General features: G+C 37.3%; 1 protein-coding gene across 4 annotated transcripts in view; it reads right to left on the bottom strand.

Moving 5' to 3' along the window:
* The window catches only part of LOC145676093 (adhesion G protein-coupled receptor L4-like), a 295,890-nt gene that overhangs the window by 102,214 nt on the left and 169,247 nt on the right, over window positions 1–24,429 (bottom strand). For all 4 annotated transcript variants that reach the window (XM_081746971.1, XM_081746972.1, XM_081746974.1 and 1 more), the window contains 3 exons: window positions 20,780–20,828; window positions 12,799–13,412; window positions 5,947–6,089 (listed from right to left, as the gene is read on the bottom strand). In XM_081746971.1, coding sequence (XP_081603097.1) covers window positions 5,947–5,979 — 33 coding nt within the window. In that variant the 5' untranslated portion in view covers window positions 5,980–6,089; window positions 12,799–13,412; window positions 20,780–20,828. The remainder of the gene's footprint in view (window positions 1–5,946; window positions 6,090–12,798; window positions 13,413–20,779; window positions 20,829–24,429) is intronic.

The following is a 24,429-nucleotide window of genomic DNA, read 5'->3' as shown; positions in this document are numbered from 1 at the left end:
CTTAGACGCGCCTCTTTGGTTTCGGCACCTGAAGATTAGAACCGAAACAGGCTATCATTATTGCAATGTCATCCTTTAATCTTTATTTCATCATTAATATTTATTTCAGGAACGGGGACAAGAACAAGGACGAGGACAAGGTTGGATTTATGAAAATACAACGCTGAACAAGAAAACAAAGAAAACAAAAACAATAAAATTAAAAAAGAAAACAATATCCTAACTACTAATTATTATCTAATAATGAATTAATCTTCCCTTATATAATCTAGCTAATCTACTTTAATTCTGACTCTAGTTGAGCTTGACACCAGTCCTATCATTTTCATCGTTCATTGGTTATACGTAGCCTTCCGTGCACTATTCCCTCTTCTTCTTTTGTTCCGTTTTGTTCAAGTTTTTCCCTGTATATGTAATTTGATTCTCTCCTGTGGGAGAATTTACCACATTCTCCAACTAAATTACTAATCACACACACCACTTATCACGATTAAGCACTAATCCACACTGATTTTTGTAGATTGAACACTAACACACTATCTCACTCCTGTGTGAGAAACACAACTTGACACTATTTCACTACACTCATTACACTTACTACATTCCTCTGTCGTGTATTCTTCTCTAATCTCTTGTTTATCTCATGTTTGATGATTTGTTTCTAATTTATGTTCCTCGGTTGTTTTGTACGTCCTCGATCCCTCGAACAACGGCTTGGGACCTACTCGTAGCACTTAGTGTGAGTCCTGGTCAGTTGTATCCCACCTCCGTCGCACCGGAACCGGAAGTGGCGTCTACGCAACTGAGTCACGGAGTCATGATGTGATGTTATCTTTCGTATTAATTCGTATCGTTATTTAATTCCACGAGATCTTATATATTTGTATATTGAAGAAACACGACGTCCCACCACCGAAACTCAAAATTCACTCCGGCCCGACGCATCCGGAGTTCCATTCCGGTCTGTTCAATAAGACTTGGCGATACATATGAATATAAAAGTCTAATACCAAAAGTGAATTTGATTCCCTTGTGCAGTAAAGGTGTCAATTTTCAGTATAAAACAGTAGCTTCGGCTACCACTCAAAAATGGGAAGCAGAAGTTCGTAAACTAAACTGAAAAACTTCTGCCGGCATTATTGGTCAGCATGTTGTTTACTTACTGAATTATATTTTGTTTTACACAGAATAAATACTTGTGTATTTTATGTAATATTTAAAATCTTTTTTACATTCATTACGGCTCTTGCTTTACGACAGCAAAGTACATTAATGTTCGGCATAATATTAGTTTACATTGTCAAATAAAGAAAGTGAGGGAATGTAATAATTCACACACACATTTAAGATTTGGAAGTGTCCTGCGAACAGGTCATGGCAAATTCCTGAAGTGTGGAAAGTACCGTTAGACCTTCTACTGTCAAAACGGTTATTAGCTCAGCCGGTAGAGTGCTGGCTTTCTAATCCAAAGGTTGCGAGTTCCAGTTTAGGTCGGGTAAAGAGTTTTTTTTCTCATTTAATTCTTGAAATGAAAATATTTCTCTCTTCACTTTATCTTCTAATCCTGGATAGAGATGTTTGCATGCTAAAATAAATATAGAATGTAAGAAAAGAAGATAAATTGCATGATTCCGTTTGCAATTTTTAACTATATTTTCACCTTTCTAGGACCTTTCTAAAAGTTTAGATTTCTAGATCTTCTTTCGCTCCCTTACGTGTGTTTTAACTCGTGTATTCTAATTCCTATATTTTCTTAGAGAATTACATAGATATTACAGATGTCGTATCTCTTTCTTTCTCTTCTCTCATATCATGTCTGGAGATGAATGTTCTGACAAATAGGCTACAGTGGCAATTTTAAACAGTAAGGCTATATATGCTATCAGAGTTTGAAAAGAAACGAGTTTTTAATAATAATAATAATAATAATAATAATAATAATAATAATAATAATAATAATAATAATAATAATAATAATAATAATAATAATAATAATAATGGGGTTCACATCTAGAATCCTATCTCTATTTGCACGGGAGTACAGCAAGTCTGCTACGCCACTGGTGTCCCTTATTCTGTATTTGTCTCTTTTCGTTTCGTGTGGATGTTTCCTTTTGTGCTGTTAGGCTTTTATATTAAACCTTTACATTATGTAACCTTTTCCCGTTTTTTCACGAGATTTTTGTGGAGAAAAGAGAGAAAATGCTTTCTTCAGTTATATATTTCTTACCATTCATCTTGTTTGAACTGCTTAAGTAATGCCATTTTGTAACTTGTTGTCATCCATTGCTCTCACGATAATAAAATCGTCATTGTTAATAATGTATTTTATTCTCTTATTTGCAGTTTTCCACACTGATATATTTGTAACAAAATTCAGGTTTAGTCCAACGCCTTTCTAATTCTCAACCACCCCAACGACCCTGTTTTTTGAGTTTCCTACTATTGCAGGAAAGGGAGAATTGCAGGTGTGAATGTACTTTTGGAATCTTGTATACATGCCCCTATATAGTTTACGTGCTTTGCTACAGACGATTTTAATTTATTTTAAGAATTCCGTTTGATTACTCAGAATTTGAGTAGTGCTGTTCATTTAAGGCATTTTCCTTGACAGGGCTTACTGCTTTTACGCTGTTGGGAAAATTTTGTATCTTTTTCTTAATAGAACATACCTAGCTGATACGCAGTACATTCTCGGAGTTTAAAGGCATTTTTCTGACTAGATTAGGCCATAAACACAGGACTTCTAGATAATTTTTAAAAGTATTTTATTGGTCATCAAAATTCTAGATTTCTAGATATAATTATTTCCTTATTATTTCATAGATATAAAAATGCATTGCGTGTGAACAAGTTCTCTGTATGTATTTTATTTCCTGGTTGGAAGTTGCTAATGTGATTAGGGTGACTATAATATCAACAGCTAAAAGTGCAACAATAAAAATAATGAACCAATAAAAGTTGCAGCAAAAGTGTATCTTGGAATGAATTAGTAATTTCTCATCAAAACAGTACGAGTACAAAATAATATATGAAATAAAACAGTGTTTCTTGTGTAGTTGGGAACATAATAAAAGTGTTACATAATTAATATATAATTAATTATATTACGAGGGTCATTCAAATGAAAAATTTGAAATGTGATGCTCCTGTTATGAAAGTTGGCAATATTGTTGCTAGTAATGTTCTTTTTCTCCAGTCGGTGACAAGACAAAGTAGAACACTGTTCTGTCCAGGCCCGCAACCAGCCACAGACGTTTGGGAGGGGCATGAATATGTTAGGGGGCAAGTCATTAAAAATTCTCTTACAAATAGATAATTGTGTTGTTTGTATTAATAATAGCATTTTGTGTTAAGGTCTGGAGGGGCCACGAAAAGTTTAGGGGGGCCTGGCCTCCCTTGCTTTCCCTCTGCTTGCGGGCCTGGTTCTGTCATAAAATTTTTGACGGGGGAGATTCATCAAAGAATGACGATATACGGCAACAGATGTCTGTCGCAGTAACAAGTTTTGGAGTAGGAAATTCTCAAATTGTGTAACAACTATTGGAGACGCTCCTTTCCGGGACTAAGCACATCGAGTTGTGACGTCGGAGAAGATTAAAACTGTGATAAGGACAATCACCTAATGATAATGTGCATAAAGTAGCTACAATAATTGGCGTAAGTCATGGTTCGGGTCCAGAACCGGATTAAGGTTTGATGTGATCCTAAGCTATTGAAGGTAATGGGGTCCTTTATATGTCCAGATGAACATAGGTACCCTATATACAGAAATGAAGAAACTAGTGACATTTTAGAAAACAAACTGCAGACAGGGCCCCATTACTTACATCATAAAACCCTACACAGCACGAAACTCTTTTGCTATATTGTCGTTGGTAGTTTTTCAGTAGACAAATAAATAAATAAATAAAAATGAAACACTATATCTATCTTCTTCCTTCAAAAACACACTGATACAGCTGCTTTCATCACAGCACATATGGCTATAATACATTGAACTACTGGCACCAAACTATCGTCTACAATTGGCAACAATCGACATGCAAGCAAACGCTGTAATCGCTTGTTTCTCAGCAATGGATGTCTTATGACAGACGAAGGTTTGCTAGAACATGTTATTGCTTTCTCATTAGGTTTATGCCAAAAACTCAAAATCGCAAAAATCGGGCATACGAGGGTTCACATCTTCAACGACGATATATAGATTTTATTTATTTATTTATTGTTTTCTCATACTTTAGAAATGCACATTCACTTTTTCCCTTAGTTTTTGGGCTTCCCAGGCAAGGGTGCCGATTTCTCTGTATCTTCGGGGGCTCCATTTATAAAATACATATTTATAAAAATACATGGGAACCACATGAATTTTAGGGGGCGGGCTCCCCAGGATCGGAGCCCTTGCCGCCAGGAGAGTGGGGTCTTAAGCTATAGCTTGTTTAGCTTATACGTAAATCCAGCACTGTTCGAGTCATAACATTATCCACGATGTGCTCCGGTTTCAGAAAGTGTCCTCCGGATGGTACCACGGCAGCTGACAGCCGAACTGAAACAGCGACGTGTTGATGTGTGTAAGGAGCTTTTGTGGCACTTCAAATGAAGAAGATAATGGCTTCCTGAAGAGAGTCGTTACTGAAGATGAAACATGGTTGCATTGTTAAATCCCGAAAACAAACAAACAAATAAACAAAAAGAATAGAATGACGGCATTCGTCATCACCGAAACCCAAAAGTACTGCTTACTCTCTTCTCAGATCAACAAGATATCAGTTTTTGAGGGTAGGGGCTCAGTGATAGAGAGCGCTTACCTCTGGTGCGTGAGGTCTCCGGACAAATAAGCTTGTGGTGCACAACATCGTGTCCGTGGATTTTCTCGGGTACTCTCGCGTTTCCTTACACTTTCTCATTCCACTTCCATCATCATTCACTTGCTTTAATCACTGTCTCCCTTAGCGTAAAGAGCATAATTGTGGGGTGTTAAACTGAAAGACATCAGTTTGGTGTACTACAATTATAGTAATTACAACAATTTATAGTTATATATTAATAGCTACTGTTTATTTGAAGTTTCAAGATATATATATATATAATATATATATATATATATATATATATATATATATATATATATATATATATATATATATATATATATATATATATATATATATATATATATATATATATAGATAGATAGATAGATAGATAGATAGATAGATAGATAGATAGATATTTAGATTGATAAAAAAAGAAAGACATTTGCTAATAATGTGATGCATATATTCTATAATGTAGACATTATTTGAAATAGTAGTCTCTTATACTTCCTTAATGTTAATGGTATGGTGCAGCGAAATTTTAACCCTTTATGAATGGCTATTTTAAATAAATCTTTCTTTGGAGGCTAAAAAAATGTAATGAAGTTTTATTATATTGCAATATATAGAATGACTTATTTGACAAATTAAAACGCAATTGATTGCAATAAGTACCACTTGAAGAGCAATCTTATCAATAAAGCAAAAAGTACTCAACTCTAAATTTTATTTTGGATACCACGGTGCTCAGTGCTAGAGCGCTTACTACTGGTCCGTGGTGTCTCTGAGGTTCGATCTCCGATCAAGTAAGTTTGAGGTGGACGACATTGTGTCCTTGGATTTTCTCGGGCTGCTCCGTTTCCTTCCACGTTCTCACTCCACCAATGCTTCCATCCTTAATCATTCTTCTCACTTGAATTTTGAAGGACTCACTTGACAAATTAAACGGAAATGAAGCTTATAAACCACACCAGTTCTTCCTATGGAGATATTGTGTTTATATACACACACCTTTCCTCAACGGAACAATAAGCTGTGTTGCTATATGCCACATTTGTTTCTAAAGTACTAAAGTAGCATTTGTTGATCTGGAATATTGATATTTAGAATCTTTTATTCGTTTCTTTACCTGCATCAGTGTTGAACTGAGCTCAACAGCCATGTCGAAAACAAATGGACCTTGAACAATCCGATATCCACTTCTGTTTATTGATGTTCCATTCCTCTCGAAATTCTTCCAGTAATAGTTCGAAGTTGCTTGATAGGTAACATCTGGTTTAAGTAGAAACAGGTTTGAATTGTAATTGCAATCGAACATTTAAAATTCAATTCTACACAAATCATAAAATAGAGTAAATACAGAATCGCCGTGATGAATAGAATCAATTTTGGAGAACATTGCTTAAAAGTCTGTTTTAAAAGCTATTTAATTAGTACAATAAAATATAAGAATTGAGAGTGGAAAGGCAAATTCTGTAGACACACGAACATTTCATTATTTATACATGAGAACCCTTGTGCTAGTATAGATATACAGTGGTGCCCACGCCCCTTATGTCCATGACACCCCCCCAATTGTCTATCCGTAGGTGTTCTTCCATGAAAAAATCTTCTTTTCGATTAATTTTTACACCCTCTCAAACATATTTATATAGATTTTTAACCCCCCCAAATATTTCAATGAGGCAGTTTGCGTCATAGCCCCCCTCTATGGGCACCCCTGAGATAAACCTCATTGACTTGACACCTAGTCTTCCGTTCCGAGCACTGCTACCTGCCGAGGGAATTCCACTCCCTTTGGCTAAGGCTCTCTCACTTAGTAACAGCTGAACCCTTATTGGCTCAATCGTGGGTGTGGCGAGGGTGTGAGCATTAGTTCGCATATTTGCCACGTCTCAAGACATTTTGGTAGCACTATAGTAAGTGGTAGTGCAGAGTGATGACATGACGCTCAATCTTTAAGAATTGGTTAACTAATATTTCTTCAGAGAAATCTCATACGCACATATAATGATTTCAGCCCAAAGTTTGGGAGCCACGAGCTGCAGTGCAAGCATCTTTGTTGTATAAGCATTTCAGTTTATTTCGTCACATTCAGTCTGGATTAGAGTCTTACATAACAGACAGTCATACAGTCGTGTGCACCAACGAAGTTTAAATGAGCGTTCACTCAAACGCGTTCAACGTTAAACTTTCAAGTTTAAACGTGGTTGCAGGACTTTTGTTGAACCATTGAAAGTCGAAGTTGAGTACACCTCGTTTAAGTAAACTTCGGTAAATTTGTAAAATCGACTCTGATTGGTTGTCGTCTTTTGTTTCTAATCTTCGTTTAACAAAGTGACAAATGAAGGAAGCATACCGCGTACCGGTCTTTTCGTCTTTCGAGATTGTGTGCATAGAGTTGTGAGTAGTCTAATTTCAGAGACCGTAATTGTGATGGAAAGAATAATGAAACAACGAGCGAAAAGAATTTTGGAACACGAGAAATGTATTGTAATTTCATTAATGGAAAAATGCAAAGACATTATTGAATGTAAATATACTGACTTGGATGAACAAAGTTTAAATCCCCCAAATTCGTCTGTTCAAGCTAAAATCAAGTTTATCCACCATTTGATTGGTGCAACAGACATTTTCACCGAACTTGAACAGTTGAACACAGTTGAACTTCGTTGGTGTACTCGGCCAATAGTTGGAATCATAATTGGAGACTTGGTTGGAGTCAAACTTCAAGTGACGTCGATATTCAACAACAGTTAGTACACTATGAATCTTAGTCGCAGTCGGTCATCAAGTTTCAGAATGAAGCAGTTGTAAAGTTATTCAAATACACTGATTGTGTGTATATTAGAGGTAGCTGCACTCGAGTAGTGGACTTCTTGATTTTGGCTATCATCATCATCGACGTTAAGTATGATCCAGTATAATCTCCTCTTTTAACGTGTGAATTGTTATACACTTTTGAATTCCATAACAGACATTCGCTACACAAATACATACACACTCAAATCCATTAAGAATGAGACAAAATACGTGTTAACTATTACTTTAAATTGTGTTTCTCATTTACACACACACACACACACACGGTTCTGTTTTGCCGACTCGAAACAGTGGTGCAAATCCCCAAAAGTACCTTATAGAACATTTTAGGTCTGTTTATTTAACATTAGCAATATAATTAATGTAAGATGTGCTTTGAGCTAATTCTGTCAATCTGGATCCACTAAAAGTGCTTTATTGGTAGAAATGCTACATTCCGAAGTAAATTTTAAAGGAGTAACAATCCAGGTTGACACCAGGTTAAGCACGATCAAAGAAATGCCTTAGAGAGTAATTTCGTAGCTCCAGAGGGAAAATCCTCCCCGAACCATAAACTGAAATAATCACAGAAAGCAACAGTGACTATCAATCAGAAGAAAGCTATTTCTTGGCCTTATCTAAATGTTGGCGTTATATTTAAACCTCTGTTAATTTTCATCATGTTTCGTTGCCATCTTTCATTTCTTTCTAATGTTTACGAGTATTTAAAAAACTCGAACAGAACAGTCACATATTAAAACTTCCTTCAACGTTCTAAATTAGTTCAGTCAAGTTAACTTATATTTTGACAGGTGTTTTCTAAATGTGAGGCATAAGAAACCAAGAAAATATGTCAATAATAATAATAATAATAATAATAATAATAATAATAATAATAATAATAATAATAATAATAATAATAATAATAATAATAATAGTAATAATAATAATAATAATAATAATAATAATAATAATAATAATAATAATAATAGAAATTAAATGGCTCAGGGAGTACAGTATGTCTTACATAAAAGCGTTAGATTGTAATACGTAAAACTAGAAAAATCAGCGGATCGCCCGGCAATATCACCCTTATCTCCCAAAGCTATATATCCGTTTATTCTCAATGCCAGTTACCAATATTTTCACAATAGGCCTACTTTTTTTCATCCATGTGTTTTGAGAGTCACCTTCGTGAAAAATCTAATGACATCATACTGCAGTGAAAAATTTTACAGGACACACAACAAATACATTGATTAAAATATCCATAACAATTGAAAGTATGTCAAGATATGCTCTTTGCTGCATATTCCTTTGTTATGTTATTTTATGCAGAACAAGGAAATGCGTCGATACATCTTCGTTTGATTGATATGTATCAACCAACTTTCCTTGTATAAATTTCAGTGGATTATTTCTCTCGCCTTCAACTATGTCAACTATACCACTGCAGTCAAAACCGATCGTGAAGGACCCTAGTTCAGTGTTAAATTTCCTGTAGGAGTGCATATTGTTTGAATGCGACCAATGAATGAGATAATCAAGAATCTTTGCCAAAATAGAACTGTATGAAACAAATTAATGAACCAAATAAATAATATTTATTGCATCAAACGTAGTAACAAATAAACATACAAGCAAGATCCATTATTAGTATACGAAAATTTAGTCACGGAAAATACGAGGAATGTTTAAATGAAAATGTACGAAACGACACTGTGGGTATAATCGAAGTCTTTATTCAAAAGTAATCACCAGAAAATGAAAATGAAATGAAATCTTTGAGTTTTACGTCCAACGTTTATGCCGGTTAGGCTAAAGGAGACGGTGATGATGAGAGATGAGTGAAATGGTGGAATGAAGAAAGTGGGAGGAAACGGGAGAACCCCGGGAAAACCCACGAGCACGATGTTTGTACACCACAAAGTTCACTTGGCGGGGGCTGGGATCGAACCCGGGACCCCAAGCACCAGAGGTGAACGCTCTACCACTGAGCCACCGCGCCCCCTAAGTAATCACCAGAGATCTGAGCACAACCATCACACTGTTTCACGCCCAAACGGTTTCCTGTTCCCAGAATTCCTGCTTTGTGACAGGAATCTGTCTTCAGTTCGTCGTCCGAGTTTAAGCGCTCCCCTTAGAGATGGTTTTTAGCGGACAAAACCGATGGAAGTCGCAGGGTGACATGTCTAGGTTCTAGGGCGGATGCTCAAGCTGCTCCCACTTGCATTTGACCAATACACTTAGGAGGGCGGGGTGAAAGGTTCTTGGCCTGACAATGAAATACTGCAAATTTCAGTTCAAAAATGATTTTATTTTTCGACATAATCTCCCTTAACTTCAATACACTTGGTCCAGCGTTTCTCCAACATCAGTATTCCTTCCCGGAAGTGAGAGTCTGGAAGGTTGTGAAAATAGTGATCCACGACCCTCTCAACTTCTTCGTTCAATGTGAAGCGCTTCCCAGCAAGAAATTTCTTCACGTTTGGGAATATGGGGGATGGCCGAGCAAATCGTACCCCAAATCCCGCAGTTTTGCCATCGCCAACGCACCCTTGTGCACAAGTGCGTTGTCCTGGTGAAAGATGATTTTCTTCTTCTTCAAGCCAGGCCTCTTCTCTCGAATTTTGGCATCCAGCTGGTCAAGAAGATTGGAGTAAAATTCACCTGTAATTGTTCTTCCTTTTGCAAGGAATCAAATAACAGGATCCCTTTCGCATCCCAAAACACACTGGCCATGACCTTTCCGGCCGATACGATCGTCTTCGCTTTCTTCGGCCCTGCACCACCGGCTTCCACCCACTGCTTGGACTGCAGTTTCATTTCTGGCGTGTAGTGGTAAACCCATGTCTCATCCATTGTCATAGATCGCCACACAAAATCGGTCGGATCCCTTTTGAACCGGTCCAAAGATTGCTGCGAAAATCGTTTTCGCATTTGCTTTTGGTCGGCAGTCAGCAAATCCAGCACCCATCTTGCGCAGAGCTTTCGCATCCCTAGTTCTTTGTACAAGATGTTTCGCACCCGTTCCTCCGATATCCCCACACTCTCACTCACCTTCACTCGCCTGTCGTCCAACACGATATCATGCACTTTTTTGGTTGTTTCCGGTGTAGTCGCGGTTTTCGGCCTTCCTCCACGTGGGTCATCTTCGAGAGATGTGCGACCACGTTTAAATTCAGCTGCCCACTTTTTAACGGTTGACGTGAAAGAAGCAGAGTCCCCGTGAACTTTTGTCAACTTCGGATGAATTTCCGTAGGGGTTAATCCATCCAAAATGAAAAATTTGACTACCACACGATATTCAAGTTTATCCATTTTCACAACTAACACGCAAGACGTCTAACTCCAACAATGCCTGCACACTACTTAAGAGAACAAATTGACACTTGTTATACGAACAACTGAAAAGCGCAAGAACAATAACATTTTCCTGATTGGAGTGCCATCTTTGGGTCAGAACAAGAACTTTTCACCCCGCCCTCGTAGTGTGACCTGGGAGATGTGTGGACGAGCGTTATCATGGAGCAGAATTACTCCCTTCATGAACAGCTCAGGCCATTTGCTCTTGTTGGACTTGCGTAGGATACAAATCATACATCACATTGCACACCATCGTTAATGGTTTCTCCGTGCTCGAGGAATTTGATAAGTATCGGATCTCGGACGTGAGCATCACTTTACCTGCTGAAGGCACAACTTTGAATTTTTTAGCGGGAGGCGACAACGCATAATTCCATTGCGTGCTGTCTCGTTTTGGCTCTGGCTCAAAGTTATGGCATCAGTTCTCGTACCGGTCTTCATTATACGGGAACAGCTGTTGCAGTACTAGCTGCTCCATACGCAGTTCCTTTTGCGGTTCTCTGAACCATTGCGCGCGCTCCTTCTGGTAGCCCAACCTATCGTGTACAATTGCGCAAACTGTTAAAATGCTGGCTCCCACAATCACTGCCAATATTCGCATTGTGACACACCGAGCACTTCTTACCAGGTCGTTGGCCTGGTCTCGGGTCATCACTCAAACTCTCACGGCCTTTACAAAAACGGGCATTCCACTTTCTCACATACTTGTCGGACATACGGTCTCCCACATATAGGACCATCATTCGGCGATGAATATGGGCCCGTTTAATCCGTGCCGCAGTCAGAAATCTGATAACATCTCGCTGCTCCTCAAACATCGAATTTTTCAATGAACATATGATTTTCTCACGCACTGTCATGTCAATTCGACGGAACACACCTGCCTGATTCTTTCGTGTGTCATGTGAGGGCGCCCGCGCATTAGCACGACCACGCCAGATACTACATTCTATTCCCTAGATGTCACACTACGTTATACAAAAGTAGCATATTCTTATTTCAACCGGTTTGGTTTTGTACCTTTTCATTTGAACACTCCTTATATAATAGAATTTTCAGAAATTAAATATTATGGACATCGAATGGTTAACACAGTTTACAACGATTTTTGCAACCTATTTTGGTTAATATTACAAGTTAAACTTGGGCTAATACACTGTTTGAATGAATGACGCATTGCTGATAGTAGTATTGCTCCCGTTATAGCTAGTCGAGTCAGCAAAATTCTGACGATTTTGATTGGCTGATAGGAATCACATAGTTGTAGAGCCCGCTGTCCTTGACCTCTCAAAAATTTTGGCTGACTCAATAGACATAGAGGTGTCAGTACTACTCTGATCAGGGCCGTGCCGTGGGGGGGGCGACGGCCCCGGGCGCCGAAATAAGGGGGGCGAAAAATTCGGGAGAAAAAAATGAAAAAATATAGGAAAAATTGCTTGTAATATATATATGGGGGCGCCGTCGTATACTCTCGCCCCGGGCGCTGATTTTCCACGGCACGGCTCTGACTCTGATCTACTGAAGTATTAGCAGGTCCAACTAGAGCCTTTTTATTTCAAGTGTGCCCGCGGAAAAAATGCGAAACATTCTCTGACCTCACCCCCACCGACCTCCTACGGAGGAAACCTTACCTTTACTTTGGTTAAAGAACCCTGTCCACTTCCAACTATTGAAGGATCTCGGACACAGAAACTTGTCCTTCCTCTTTCGAGCGAGGCGTGAGAAAACACAAATCAGCAGCAGCGCCACCAGGGGCATGCTTGAAATAGGAAGGCTTTAGTAAACACTGAAGTGGACATAAGTTTAGACTTACCTTCAAAGTCAAAGTAAGGTGTCGTTGAAGTCTCTGTGTTGCGAAAAGGAAAAGAAGAAAATATTCACAAATAAATTAATAATCTGTAACGATAAAATATACACAATAAATTATCCCTAAAATGTAAAAGGGTAAGAAAGGAAGAACCGTTGATAGCGAATGGGGAGCTTTAGTAATAAATTTGTAGTTAAATTCATCCATCATACTACATTCACACTTAACTACAAATTTACGCTATCAAGAGGGTTCTACAAAGGACTGGTGAATTTGAGGATCGGTAGGCGTTAAGACGGGATTTTCTCTCACTCACTCCGTCAGCCATATCACGTACACTTCAACCCAACCACACATTCATACTCAGTTTCTCACATACTTAACAAGCACAAAGATTCATACGTTCTTACACGGCATACACCTAATCAACTTATCCTAAATGAAGAATTAAATGTACAGCCCAAATATCAGTAGATTTAACAATCAGCTCCTCTGTATATGATCTGCGGCGCAGTTCAGAAGTTGAAGTTGGAATCTGGCTTTAACATAACAGTAGAAATGGTCTTCCTTTCTTTCGCTTCCAGCGGCGACGGTGGAGAATTTTGTCTTGCAGGCTTTGTCTGAAAATAAGAACAACAGCAAATTAGAGATGCATTGAGGGCTGGATTTAAGGGGTTGCACGTGCCCATGTTCCCTCCCTTCATTGTAAATATGCACTATCTAACATGAAAAGCTAGCAGTAAAAATAGCAAGTTTCAAAAATTTCTGCAGTTACATACTCTGTTACTACTGTCAGGATTCGTTTCAAATCGAAATCCAGTTTTAATACATTACTGCACTATACTAAAATCATAAGTTGATTTCATATATATATAAAAAAAATCCTGTACATTTTACTCACTGTGACCCCTTAAGTTTAAAGATTTCATTTGTTTACGAAACATCTTTATGTTCATTGTATTTTTAGGTTTTCAGTAATTTCATAAGGATTCTGTATCAAAGAAGTATCCATCAAATTCCAAGTAGTTATGATTAAAGAAATTCTTTATACAAAGCAGCAAGCTTAATTACATACTGAAAATTATACCGATATACATCGACTGTGAATCAGTTGGTAAAGCGTTGTCTTTGCGCTCGAAAAGTTGTGGGTTCGATTCCCGACACCAGACACTGAGCATTTCCAGGGCAATTATTCAGTCACACAACATATTTTTAAAACGGATTTAAAAAAATCAAATATACTGGTAGTTATTGGTGCACTCTCTCGTCAGAAACTCCTGGATCCGGCCCTGGATGCATTCACACAATTGACCATTATTAAAATTGCTATGGAAGTTCATGTGGTTTATTCCAAGGTAGGAAGTTTAATTTCGCTGGATCTCTATTTTACAGAACGTATGTACAGTATGTTTAGATATTCGGTGACCAAACTTTGGAAGGTGATTTCTTATATCAAATAAAAGAAAAAGGTTCTAATAAACATAGACCGGAAAATGACTTCTCTCAGAGTTATAAACTGATGAAAACGCGAAACATTACGTTTTAAAGCGTTCCGTATTGAAAACTACGGGATCTACGCAAGCTTTGCACTCTGGCTATAGGTCTATATATAAATGAAAGTGGCATGTTTGTGACTTCGTAGCTCTTGAACCAGTGCCGGCGAGAGAGGGGGTCGAGCCGTGCCATCGCCCAGGGCGGCAAAATTTGAATTATCAAAATATAGGCCCACATGGAAAAATAAAATTGTGTTCAACTGAGAATGTAATTGAACTTCACTCACATTCAGGATAATACTCATTCATGAAATTCAGAACATTCCCTTCATTTTCAGTTATCAAACCACTAGCCACAGGTATCTCATTCAATATTTTCCTTGCCGTCTTTCAGCTACAGAGCAAATGACAATAATCGTTCGTTGTGTACAAATTACGCACAATAATGAAGAATGCCTCGTAAAAATTTGCTAACACTTTCTTAGTTTCGTACCGATAACAGACACCATTGATCTAGGACTGACAGAAGAAATAATTAAACAGCTAAAGGAAATGAACATTTCTATTGAAGACATGAGGGGCCAAGGATATGACAATGATTTCAATATGAAAGACAAACATTTAGGTATTCAGAAGAGAATTTTAGAAATAAATTCCCGAGTCCTCTACGTTCCTTGCAGTAGCAGTCACGGCATCTTAGTACGCCGTTTCATTTATTTTTTTGTTTTTTGTATAGTTAAAAAAGTTTATGACTTTTTCTGCGTCAGTTCAACGATGGGCCATACTAAAGGGGCATATTAGTAGTCTCACTTTAAAACCATTAAGCACCACAAAGTAGGAAAGCCGAATTGATGCTCTGACTCTACTTACGTTAGATATCAAATAGGGGAGGCTTATGATACCTTGTTTCAAATAAGTAAAGACAATAGAATAGATAGAATGGTCGCCTACGATGTTATGTGAATAGTAAACCAGCTCCGTGACTTTTACTTTCCTTTGCTCACTTGATATCCGGTATTACTTTTTACTCCACATAAACATAGTAAGCAAAAGTCTCCAAAGCATTAATTCTCATGCGTTGGATGCAGTCGGGTTTCTCGAAAATATATCTGAGTACTTTGAAAGAGGCAAAATGATGCAATATTTCCTTCTTACTTAGTTGATGCAATGGAGTTGACACCAGCATTAGATATGTATAATCCACGGATAGGTAATACAGTGCAAGCTCGAAGTCGAAAGAAGAAGAGACAGGTTCAGTACATGGCAGAGGATGAAGCTATTGAAGATCCACAAATAAGATACAAGATCGATTTTTATTACAAAGTTCTAGATGTGATTGTCTTAGCTTTAAGAGAGATATTTGAGCAACTTAAACATCGCAGCGAGTATTTCGATTTTCTTTAAGATATAAGTAATCTTAAAGATATTATGCTGCCTGAACTTTTGTCTGAAAATTGTACTAAACTAGCCAGTATTTTCACACACGAAGAGTCGAAAGATATTAATCCCAGTGATTTGAAAGACGAACTGAAAGCGTTATCCGCTATAATTAAGCCTAAAAGTTCACCAAAAGAGATTTTACGATTAATTAAATGAAATGAAATCTTTCAGTTTTTCTCCCACGGTTATACCGGCGAGGCTGAAGGAGACGGTGAAGATGAGGAATGAATGAAATGGTGGAATTAAGAAAGTGGGAGGAAAAGGGGGAACCCAGAGAAAACCCACGAGCACCGTTTGTCCACCACAAAATCCCACGCGGCTGGGATCGAACCAGGGACCCCAAGCACCTGAGGTGAGCGCTCTTCCACTGAGCCACCGCGCCCCCTTAAGATTAATTAAGAAACATGACTTTGCTCCCAATGTCAGTGTGGCACTTAGGATTTTGTTAACCTTATCGGTAACAGTGGCCAGTGGAGAAAGAAGTTTTTCCAAATTTAAACTTATTAAAAACTATCCACCTTCTTCCATGTCTGAAACACACTTGAGTGGTCTAGCGATGATATGAATAGAACACAAATTGGCTGAAACATTGGACTACTCGAATGTGATACAAAAATTTGCTCATATCAAAGCAAGAAAAGTTTCTTTCAATTAAGGTATGTTAAATTTTATGTATCTCCAATGTGTTCAGTAAATTATAAGGCTTAGGCTAATCACTTAGTTTGCCGTAATATCTGATTCACTATATTATCTTCATGCTTCATACTCTATTGGAAACACCTTTTTGATATAAAATAAGCTTAAAATTAAAATTCTTAGTCCTGACTACAACACACACACACACACACACACACACACACATATATATATATATATATATATATATATATATATATATATATATATATATATATATATATATATATATATATATATATATATATAAAAGAGAACGCACAAAATCCTTTGTCCGCTCATCACGCTAATACGGCTGAACCGATTTCTTTCATTTTTGGGGGGTTGTTAGGATTTGGACCCTAGATGGTTTTTATCATATCACTTTAATTTTCAATTACCAGTGTCTTGAGATAATTGACCAATCAGGTGTCAATACGTACAAAAAATCCTTTGATCGCTCATCACGCTAATACGGCTGAACCGATTTCTTTCATTTTTGGGGGGTTGTTAGGATGTGGACCCTAGATGTTTTTTATCATATCACTTTAATTTTCAATTACCAGTGTCTTGAGATAATTGACCATTCAGGTGTCCACACGTACAAATCCTTTGTTATTAGTTCATCATAGGTATAAAAATAAACGTATTTATATGCAACCCGCATGACCCTGTGACTCGGCGGGTTAACATAACTGACAGGCGCTATAAATCACTTGAAAGCGAAAAAGTAAAAATTATCTAAGTAACAAAGTTTATTGCGTTCCGGGATGACCGCAGCGAAGCGGGGCGGGTTGGGGTGACCGCAGCGAAGCGGGGCGGGTTAACATAAATGACAGGCGATATAATGTTAACATTAGTGCAATCTTCTATGGTTTTTATCATATCACTTGAAAGCGAAAAAGTAAAAATTATCTAAGTAACAAAGTTTATTGCGTTCCGGGGTGACCGCAGCGAAGCGGGGTGAACGCTGCTAGTATATATATATATATATATATATATATATATATATATATATATATATTTGTATTCGCTTCTGTATATCACATATATATACAGCGAAATCGAGCATACTGAATATTGTGTCATGTGTGTAGTCCTTTAAATATTACGTAAACATTCGAGAGATAGTTCAATTTTTATTTATATTTCCATTTCATACATGTTTTTAAATAGGGCATATTACTTTTTCGTGACACTTGAATGTCACGTTTGTCAAGTCAAAATCGCCACTTATTAATCATTAAATGAAAAATATACTAATCGTTAGTACTACGTTAGTACTGGTTAGTACTCCAAGCACAACGTTGGTACTCTCACCCATGTAAAGTTATTAACGAATTAAAGTGGCGATATTCACTTGACGTCAAGCCAGAATCGCCACTTTTGTAAATATTGTCCAAAGTATACAAAAGTGATGTCAATCGTCAGTACTACGTTAGTACTGGTTAGTAGTGCAAGCACAACGTTAGTACTCTTACTCTTGTAAAGTTATTAACGAATTAATGTGGCGATATTCACTTGACGTCAAGCCAGAATCGCCACTTTTGTAAATATTGTCCAAAATATACAAATGTTGTGTCAATCGTTAGTACTATGTTAGTACTGGTTAGTACTGCAAGCACAACGTTAGTACTCTCACCCATGTAAAGTTATTAGCGAATTAAAGTGGCGATATTCACTTGACGTCAAGCCAGAATCGCCACTTTTGTAAATATTGTCCAAAGTATACAAAAGTGATGTCAATCGTTAGTACTACGTTAGTACTGGTTAGTACTGCAAACACAACGTTAGTACTCTAATCCATGTAAAGTTATTAGTGAATTAAAGTGGGCGATATTCACTTGACGTCAAGCCAGAATCGCCACTTTTGTAAATATTGTCCAAAGTATACAAAAGTGATGTCAATCGTTAGTACTACGTTAGTACTGGTTAGTACTGCAAGCACAACGTTAGTACTCTCACCCATGTAAAGTTATTAACGAATTAAAGTGGCGATATTCACTTGACGTCAAGCCAGAATCGCCACTTTTGTAAATATTGTCCAAAGTATACAAAGGTGATGTCAATCGTTAGTACTACGTTAGTACTGGTTAGTAGTGCAAGCACAACGTTAGTACTCTTACTCTTGTAAAGTTATTAACGAATTAATGTGGCGATATTCACTTGACGTCAAGCCAGAATCGCCACTTTTGTAAATATTGTCCAAAATATACAAATGTTGTGTCAATCGTTAGTACTATGTTAGTACTGGTTAGTACTGCAAGCACAACGTTAGTACTCTCACCCATGTAAAGTTATTAGCGAATTAAAGTGGCGATATTCACTTGACGTCAAGCTAGATTCGCCAGTTTTGTAAATATTGTGTAAAGTATACAAAAGTGGTGTCAATCGTTACTGCTTCGTTAGTACTGGTCAGTACTAAAAGCACTACGTTAGTATTCTTACCCACGTAAAGTTATTAACGAATTATAAACCACGAAACTACCATAAAAGTACATAGAGAATTTTTCATGGAATCAAATTCTTTCCAGATCCAAAACCAATAATGATCTCTACTAGTGCAATCGTTAGTGTTTGTAGAGCTCCAACTCCCTACTGTAATGCTTCAATAGTTTGGTCGCTACAACCAGAAACTCTCCTGCAGGAAGCAGTAACAACTAATCCTACTATAATCGATAGTTCATCGTTAGCGCTTCTAGCAAACACTAATAGTTTCGTTAGTGCTATACTACTAGTGTAGATATAGTCAATTATATGTTACGAAGCTCCTCTAAAAGTACATGGAAATTTTTCATTGGTATAAATTCTCTCCAAATTCGAAAGCAGTAATGATCTCGTCTAGTGCAATCGTTGGTGCTTCCTAGACCAACTAACAACATTAGTGCGTCAATAGTTTGAATGTTAGAACCAAAAGATTTTTGGGGGACCTAACTTCAAGTTAGCGCCTTTCTAGAAAGCACTAAGGGTGAAACCTACTGCAACAGATAGTTTGTAGCTAGTGCTTCTAGAAAACACTAATACTTTCGTTAGTGCTTCTCTGTTAGTGTAGATATTTGCAATTACATGCCATGAAACTTCCATAAGAAATACATTGGGTATTTTCATTTTATAAAATTACCGCCAAATTTAATATCACTAATAGTCAATTATAGTGTAATTCATAGTGCTTCGTTAGTACTTGCTAGTGCATAGACTCCAAACATTAATGCCCATTGTGAATGTTTTTGTGGGAAAGGGCTATCGTGTAGTTAGCACCCCCTAAGTTTTATTCTAGCGTCTATACTGTTGAAAGTATAATATAGGAAGTTCTGCAATAAATCTCAGTAACAAAGTAGTAACTACTACACTATATGTGGCCATTAGTGCTTTTAAATTTGGCAGGAATTTTACAAAATGAAAAATTCTACGTGTCTAAAGTTAGCCCCATCCACATCTCAAATGCTACTAAATATTTTCACATGACTAGTGCTACGATAGTGTACTAAACACTAAAGTTAGTGCTGTAATAGTTTAGAAGTTATTAGAGAGTAACTCGATTGGAAATAAATTTAAATTTGCCGAAATTTACAATGATTGTCCCACAATTTACAATGATTCGACCTACTGATTAACGTGGAATCCGAACTACATGAGCTCCCGCCGGGAATCGAACCCGGGCCTCCCACGCCAAAGGCGCGTGCGCTAACCGCTTAGCCACAGAGGAGCTCATCGCGAATTCTGTCCAAGAATTTGAAGCTTCAAATATATAAAACGATAATCATGCCTGTTGTTCTGTATGGTTGTGAAACATGGTCACTTACTCTGAGGGAAGAACATAGACTGAAAGTATTTGAGAACAAGATCCTGAGAAGAATATTCGGACCCAAGAGGAACGGGAATGGGGAATGGGGAATGGCGGAAACTTTATAACGAGGAACTACATAATTTATACGGTTTACCCAACATTGTTAGGGTCGTCAAGTCTAGGAGGCTTAGGTGGGCAGGTCATGTAGCCAGGATGGAAGAAAGTAGAAACGCTTTCAAAGTCTTGACTGGAAGACCCATCGGAAAACGACCATTAGAAAGACTTAGGCGCAGATGGGAGGACAATATTAAGATAGATCTCGCAGAGATAGGAATACAAAGTAGAAACTGGATCCAGTTGGCTAAGGATAGAAGTCAATGGAGAGCTTTTGTGAACGCGGCATTCATTGAACCTCCAGGTTTCATAGGCCATAGAGTTAGTTAGTTAGTAAGTTAATAATAATAATAATAATAATAATAATAATAATAATAATAATAATAATAATAATAATAATAATAATAATAATAATAATAATAATAATAATAATAATAATAATAATCCTAAAACCATAAGATAACATACAATATCTTACCGGGAAGAACTTCCAAATAAATACTCGCTAACTGCAGCCGAATGGTATTCTGTAAGTAAAAGAAATTAACAATTAAACAAAATATTGAATGGTTTACATTATACTTGTACATATAACATACTAAATTATCAAGCAATTTTCAAACTTTGCTATAAAAGATGAAGATCAGAATTCTTGAACACACACATTTGATTAAAAAAAAATTCTGATTCCACAATTAATTAAGGGGTATTTGAGATTCTCATATAATCCCTGCTCCTTTAAGTTGAAGTCAGATAAATATGAGGACTCACTTAAACCCTCTCCCATGATTAAACACAATGTTCGACGAGAAGTATCATAAGAAGAACTGCTTTTGATGGAATATTACTTAATTTCATCTGAAGCTTTCCAGTCATTTCAATTGCTTGGAGTTAAAATGGACCACGAATGAGAAAGTGCATTCTCACTGATTTTACAAAACATACGAGGATGATTCAGGAAGTAATGCCTCCAAGCCCACTGCTTGGCCAATAGTACTGCAAACATTGTGAATTGTTTATCATTAATGCACTCAATGTTTACGCTATAGAATGTCACTTGTTCCACCTTCCTATTTTTTTTTTTCGTTCCAGAGTAATGACATCCAGCGGTTGAAATAGCGGGCTGACATTTCCGACTGGGGAAGGTTGTGTGCCCAGGAACATTCATAGTTGGCGACGAGTCGTGGACACACTATTACGACCCAGAAACGAAGCGTCACTTAATGGAGTATCGCCACACGTCCTCTCGTCCGCCAACAAATTCAAAGTCGTCTGCTAGCAAAGTATTTTTGACGTTCTACCTCGTCCTGACCATAATCCGGATCTTGCGCCCTGAGACTTTTGGCTCTTCCTCAAACTTAAGGATCATCTTAAGTGCCAGTGCTACAGTTGTGATGCGAAGGTAGAAGCAGCAATTCCGCAATGGTGTCGCCAGCAGCCACCACAATTCTTCACCGACGGCATAAAAAATCTTGTTTCTTGTTGGCGCAAGTCTGTTGCCCGTATTGGGAACAACGTTGAAAAAAAAATGGTGCCACCATTTGAAGTTGACATTGCAAGATTTCCATATTTGTATCGGTGCTATCTATCAAACACAAATAAAGGTATAACTTTGGAGTTATTACTTTCTGAATCACCCTCGTATTTTCAATGAAAAATTATTAACGAAACTCTTATTTTTAAATAGAAAATATTGCGTACTTTGTTGGAGATTAGAGAGTTACTGCTATAGTTTGGAATTGAAATTAGTAAGAGGGAGGATCGCTCGCTTTGACAATGTATAGCATTACAAATATACAGGATGTTTCAAAACAACACCGACAATCTTTGGGAGGTGATTCCTGATACCAAGATAAGATAAAAAGTATATAGATCAACCTGGGTGCATAAATCCGTTATTTCGGAGTTATAGGCCGCCGAAAACATGAAAATTAAACTTTAAAGGTTCATAGCTCCAATACTATGGGACTTACCGTAGTTGGGTCAAAATTTCACTCATGAACTAATATGTGCTCTATTCAAAAACGTATGATTTAGAATCCTGTGGTACTCACGCAACAAATTTTATAGAGAAACTTTGGCTACGAGCATATAATTTGAAGTACTCACTAACTACATTTATGAAAATTGTTGTGGGAGTACTGTAGGAATCTGAAACATGGACATTTGGATAGGGCACATAGTAGTTCCTAAGTGAAATCTTGACCTGACTGTAGTGGGTCAAATAGTTTTGGAACTATGGGCTTTTAAAGTTCATTTTTTCAAGTTTTCAGCAGCCTATGAATCTGAAAGGAAGCATTTGTGCACCCAGGTTGGTCTATACTTTTTGTCTTATCTTGGTGTCAGGAATCACCTCTCAAAGGTTGTCAGTGTTGCTTTGAAACACCACACACACACACACACACACACATATATATATATATATATATATATATATATATATATATATATATATATATATATATATATATATATATATATATATATATATATATATATATATATAACTACAAATTAGAAAACGTAAGAAAAAGTGCTAAAAGTGCTTTTGTAAATCGAAACTGACTGTAATTTGTCGTAAAGCTTGTCCGTGATGATTTAGAACTCAAAAAATATAAGTGAAACAACTTTAATGATAAAAAAATAATATTTAAAAATTTATATTACAAAATAAATATTTTTAGAGAAATATAAAAAGTTGCAAGTTTGCAAACAATTTACAAAAACAAAAATTTAAAAAACTGAAATTACGTGTTTTAGCGCAGATGCCATTAAAATTATTTTAATAAACAAATAAAGTTTTAATTAATAAGATATGTTCAAATATTTGGTCTAGGAATTAATTCGTGCGGGTGGACAAGAGATGGCGCAACGAACGGAGCGTCCCACAGTTCCGTGTATCCACACATGTGTTGCAAACCCCTGTCATCGCGTATCGTTCGTAGTATAGGGCAGTGGATTAAAGCGTCAACAACACCAGTTTGTAGTTAAGTGAACATGGCGCAATTTGTGCCTGATAAAGTGTTTTTGCGGGGTGTCCTGCTGCATTACTTTAACATGCAGAAAAGTGCGACTGAAAGTCATCGTATTTTGGTGGAAGTGTATGGTGATCATGCTCTAGCTGAGCGAACGTGTCAGAAGTGGTTTGCACGGTTTAGAAGTGGTGATTTCGGCTTGGCAGACCAAGAGCGAGCTGGACAGCCAAAAAAATTTCAAGACGAAGAATTGACAGCATTGCTCGAGCAGGATTCGTGTCAAACGCAGGAACAACTTGCAGCAGCATTAGGCGTTGATCAAACAACAGTCTCCAAACGCTTGAAAGCCATGGGAATGATTCAAAAGATGTCACATTGGGTTCCACATGAATTGAAAGACAGAGACGTTGAAAGACGAAAAACCATTTGCGAATTGCTGCTTCAACGACAGAGCAGAAAGGGGTTTCTGCATCGAATTATTACGGGTGATGAGAAGTGGATCCATTACGAGAACCCTAAACGAAAAAAGGCCTGTGTGAAACCAGGCGAACCAGGTCCATCACAACCAAAACGAGATATTCACTATGCAAAGGTTATGCTGTGCATATGGTAGGATATGAAAGGTGTGGTGTACTATGAGCTGCTGCAACCGGGTGAAACTATGAATGGAGAACGTTATCGACGACAATTAATGCGTTTGAAGCAAGCTCTGGCCAGAACACGACCAGAATGGGAGAACAGACATGATAAACTTATTGTTCAACATGATAACGCTCGCCCACATGTCGCAAAACCGGTCAAAACCTATTTAGAAAATGTCGGATGGGAAGTTTTACCCCACCCGTCGTATTCACCAGACGTTGCTCCTTCGTACTACTACTTGTTCGATTGCATGAACAACGATTTGATTGGACAGCGGTTTACTTCTTCAGAAGATATCGAAACATGGGTCTCTGACTGGATCGCTTCCAAGGATGAGGACTTCTTTCGCCACGGAATCCGTACATTGCCTGACAGATGGGCGAAAGTGGTGGCTAGCGATGGACAATATTTTTCTTAAGGTATTTATGTATTTTGTGTTTGTACTACAGCTTCAATGTGTGCGTACCAACCGCACGAATTAATTCCTAGACCAAATATATCAAAGAGAAGT

Source organism: Thermobia domestica, chromosome 18, assembly GCF_964235325.1.
Source record: "Thermobia domestica chromosome 18, izTheDome1.hap1.1, whole genome shotgun sequence".
Classification (NCBI taxonomy): domain Eukaryota; kingdom Metazoa; phylum Arthropoda; class Insecta; order Zygentoma; family Lepismatidae; genus Thermobia; species Thermobia domestica.
This window is presented reverse-complemented; position numbering and strand designations above follow the sequence as displayed.